Raw genomic sequence first — 4,368 nt, forward strand, 5'->3', positions numbered from 1 at the left:
TTATGTGTCTTAGGGGTCCCAGATGGAGACTAGGATATGTGACATGCTGGTGGGCAAAGAAATTCTGAGTCAATTTATATCAGAATATTGGCTGGAGATGGTGGGCACGTGTGGGTAGCATCATGGTGGTGAAGATAACAGGGCATCTGTTTCAGATACTGATTACCTACCCACGTCATGTGGATTCATTTTTAAATCTTATAAGCAGAGGGGCCATATGAAGAAGGTGAAGGGCTCTTTGAGATACAGGGCATAAGCCATGTTACATCTGTGCCCAGGTAGTGAAGCAGGATAATGGGGATTCTCCTAACTTCTACTTGGGATATGGCTTCGTGTCCCTCACTATAGCAGATAACATCAGAGCACAGAGCAGCATATCCAGCATCTCAGTAGTCTGCTGTTTTGGGATCATGGAAAGACACCAAAAGCTTCTTTGTCACTTACATCCACTTTCTTACAGAGGGAATAGTCTGCAGTGACAATGAGAAAGTTGTGCTTTCGAGCCTCTTCAAAAAAGGCATAAATCAGCAAAGGGCACCCAGAACCAGATAGTATTAGGTGGAAGTTCATACCTACACATGAAACATCTCTTGGGGAATCCAAGAAACACTTGGTAGTAATTGCATAGGAGAGTGAGTTAATGGTACGTGTCTGGGTGAGAAAGGCAAGTGCCAGTGACGTTTGGAATTTTATTGTGACCTGCTTTGTGTCCACAGACTGGTGAGGTCAAGAGGACATTGGGTCCCAACTCCTACGTGTAATCCTGCATGCAAGAGAAAGGGTAGAAAAACTAGTGGAAACCCTTTTTATGGACATTTTGTCTATAGTTCATGCATATTGCATTTCAGTTAAAAAAAAAACCCATTTTCTACAAGGCTCTTTGTCTAATATCCTGAGAGTATGGTATCATCATGGCCAACTCTGTCTAAGAATAATGGTTGTTAACAAAACATAAAATAATACAAAGGTTTTTTTTTTTAAAGCTGTGAAAGTGTAGGACAAAGAGAATGGTCATAAATGATAATGATTATAATGGTGACCACTGTTTGAGAGTACTTCTACAATAAATGTTCTTTTAAAGGTTTATTTATTTTTGAGAGAGAGAGAGAGAGAGAGCGAGCATGAGTAGGGGAGGGGCAGAGAGAGAGGGGGACAGAGGATCTGCACTAACAGCGCTGAGCCCGATGCGGGGCTTGAACTCATGAACGATGAGATCATGACCTGAGCCCAGGTCAGAGGCTCAACTGACTGAGCCACCCAGGCACCTCTGTGGACTGTACAATTTAACCAAGGCTTTTTTTCCTTTTCTTTTCTTTCCTTCCCTTCCCTTCCTTTTTTTAAGTGTTTATTTAGTTTGAGAGAGGGAGAGAGAGAATCCCCAGCAGGCTTCTTGCCAACAGAGCAGAGTTCCACGCAGGGCTTGATCCCATGAACCATGAGATCATGACCTGATCCAAAATCAAGAGTCAGATATTTAACTGACTGAGCCACCCAGGCAGTCCTTTTCTGTTTTTTTTTTTCTTTTTTCTTTTAGAGTCAGAAAAAGACAAGAGATATTTAGATCACAAACGATTTAAGTGACTGAGAAAAGAACTAATAAATCTGACTTTTACCACAACAGCTGGGAGCTCTGATTTGAAAATCTTCCTTATTGTAAGTGTGTGTGTGTATATATATATATATATATATACACATACACTTCATCCATTCATCAGTCAATGGGCATTTGGGCTTTTCCATAATTTGGCTATTGTTGATGATCCGCTAACCTTCTTGAAAGTGTTCACTATGTTTATATTTTCTTTATGTATGCACACTATTTCACCTGCTTTATTTTGGCTTTTACCCCCCAGATTCCATTAAACATTTTACCAAAGTTATTCATGACCTGCCCTTCTTATGTTCCTTTTCTCAGCCAACATCTCTACCTTTCACTTGGGTTTTCTTTTTCAGTGACTTTTTTTTTATTGAAATGTAATTGATACACAAATTAGTTTTAAGAGTACATCATAGTGATTCAATGTTTTTATACGTTATGAAATGATCCTCATGACAAGTCTAGTTACCATCTGCCACTGCGCAACATGGAAGGCTTCATGAACTTGGATGTCACCCTCGTGCAGGGACCACGCAGATCCTCTTTGCATTGTTACAGTTTTAACACATGTACTGTAGGGGCACCTGGGTGACTCCATCGGTTGAGCGTCTGACTTTGGCTCAGGTCATGATCTAATGGTGTGTGAGTCTGAGCCCCGCATCGGGCTCTGTGCTGACAGCTCGGAGCCTGGAGTCTGCTTCGGATTCTGTGTCTCCCTCTCTCTCTGCCCCTCCCCACTCATGCTCTGTCTGTCTCTCTCAAAAATGAAATAAACATTAAACATTTTTTTAAAAAGTATATGTGCTGCCAAAGAGAGCGCTCACTCAGGTTTATAGACACAGGCTTGATGGCATCCTGAGTCTTCCCTCTTTTCTCCTCACTTCTCGTACCACATGAGATCTAGGTAAATAAAAGAGGTGGAAACTGAATCTCTTGAAATTTTCAAGCATGCCTAACAAGAAGTTAAAATGCTCTAACTTTAAATGTCTTATTACAAGTAGTGATGCTTTATTACCTATTATTTCATGTAGAGACGGAGACAGCAAGGCTCAGATAAGTTGTGACGTGGTCAAAATCACCTGGAAAATAAACTGACTTAGTCAAGACTAGATTTGGAAACCTCTGGATCCTACTTAGGTAATGTTTCATGGTTTAAAGCTATGAATGTGCGAGGGTTTATGGATTCAATTTTTTTTTTTCTAGATGTAAGAAGAACTTTTTTCAGTTCGGTATGGTCATTGTTCATCCTGTTGACACCGTCTCACGTTTCTGGAATGTCAACATGGCACAGTACTCGTGCAGAATGAATGTGTTGAAGATAAGAAATGTGTGATGTACTAAGCACTAATGTCAGGTTATCCTTAGTATCAAGGACATGATTCTGTTTATTGTCTCTCTCAATACTTCTTTCACCTTTTCATTTCTCAAACTATAAATAAAAGGATTCAGGAGAGGGGTCACCACTGTAATGAGGACAGCAGCTACCTTGTCAAAATTCAGGGAATAGTTCTGATTGGGTCTCACATACACAAAGATATTGCTCCCGTAAGCAATGGAAATGACCGTGATATGAGAAGCACAGGTAGAAAAAGTTTTTTTTTTTTTTTTTTTTAATTTTTTTTTTTCAATGTTTATTTATTTTTGGGACAGAGAGAGACAGAGCATGAACGGGGGAGGGGCAGAGAGAGAGGGAGACACAGAATCGGAAACAGGCTCCAGGCTCCGAGCCATCAGCCCAGAGCCTGACGCGGGGCTCGAACTCACGGACCGCGAGATCGTGACCTGGCTGAAGTCGGACGCTTAACCGACTGCGCCACCCAGGCGCCCCAGAAAAAGCTTTTTGACGGCCTTGGGCCGAGGGGATGCGCAGGATGGTAGAGATGATGTAGGTATAGGACGCAGTAGTGAATGCCAGGGAGCTCAGGATGACAAGGGCAGATAGGAGAAAGTTGATCTGCTCAATGAGGTGAGTATCTACACAGGCCACCTGCAGAAGAGGGGCAATGTCACAGAAAAAATGATTGATTTCTTTTCCACAGTAAGGTAGCCTTGTTACTACAATGGTTGGTACCAACACAGACAGGAAGGCTCCTACCCAGCAGCTCAGAACTAGCAGGAGGCAGGTCCTGCTGTTCATGATGATGGTATAGCGCAGGGGGTTACAGATGGCCACGTAGCGGTCAAAGGACATCACTGCTAGGAGGATAAACTCCACTGTCCCCAGAAAGAAGTAGAAATATGTTTGAGTGATACAGCCAGCAAAGGATAGGGTTTTCTTCTCTCCTAGGAGGCAGGCTAGCAACTTTGGTGTAACGACAGTGGTGTATAAAATATCCAGAAAAGACAGATTACTGAGGAAAATGTACATTGGGGTTTGCAGGTGATTATCAGTCCATATTAGGAAGATGATGACAATGTTTCCTATTGCTGTTAATGTGTAAGTCAGCAAAAGAACCACAAAGAGGAGTATTCGAAGCTCCAGGAGAGTAGGAAAGGCGATCAGGGTGAATTCAGTCACTGTGCTCCAATTTCCCATGGGCATGGCTACACAGCAGGCAGGGTCTCCCTTAAGAAAGAAGAAAAGGAAGATCAGCTTGGGAGATCATTTTACAAATATCTGTTGAAAATGTGTTGTAGAGAGTGCCTTACATTGGGAGATGGGTCAGGGGTTTAGCCCTTGATCAGAAAATCATTCTTATGCATCCTAGGGAAAGTCAAAATACCATTTAGACACAACTTTTTCCATAAAATGAAGGGAGAAGACTGGATTA

At 42.0% G+C, this 4,368-nt stretch overlaps 1 protein-coding gene and 1 non-coding gene across 2 annotated transcripts; both read right to left on the reverse strand.

Annotated features, from left to right (window-relative positions):
* Window positions 1-2,078: 2,078 nt before the first annotated feature.
* Window positions 2,079-2,181, reverse strand: LOC115526606. The gene has a single exon (XR_003972661.1). It is a non-coding gene; the product is annotated as a U6 spliceosomal RNA (small nuclear RNA).
* A 766-nt stretch (window positions 2,182-2,947) lies between these two features.
* LOC115524540 (olfactory receptor 6M1) lies at window positions 2,948-4,139 on the reverse strand. Its single transcript, XM_030330896.1, has 2 exons — window positions 3,434-4,139; window positions 2,948-3,189 (listed from the first exon to the last, which is right to left on the reverse strand). Exons 1-2 carry the CDS (start codon window positions 4,137-4,139, stop codon window positions 2,948-2,950), a joined length of 948 nt encoding a protein of 315 aa, XP_030186756.1.
* Between the last annotated feature and the right edge of the window lie 229 nt (window positions 4,140-4,368).

Source organism: Lynx canadensis, chromosome D1 (assembly GCF_007474595.2).
Source record: "Lynx canadensis isolate LIC74 chromosome D1, mLynCan4.pri.v2, whole genome shotgun sequence".
NCBI lineage: Eukaryota > Metazoa > Chordata > Mammalia > Carnivora > Felidae > Lynx > Lynx canadensis.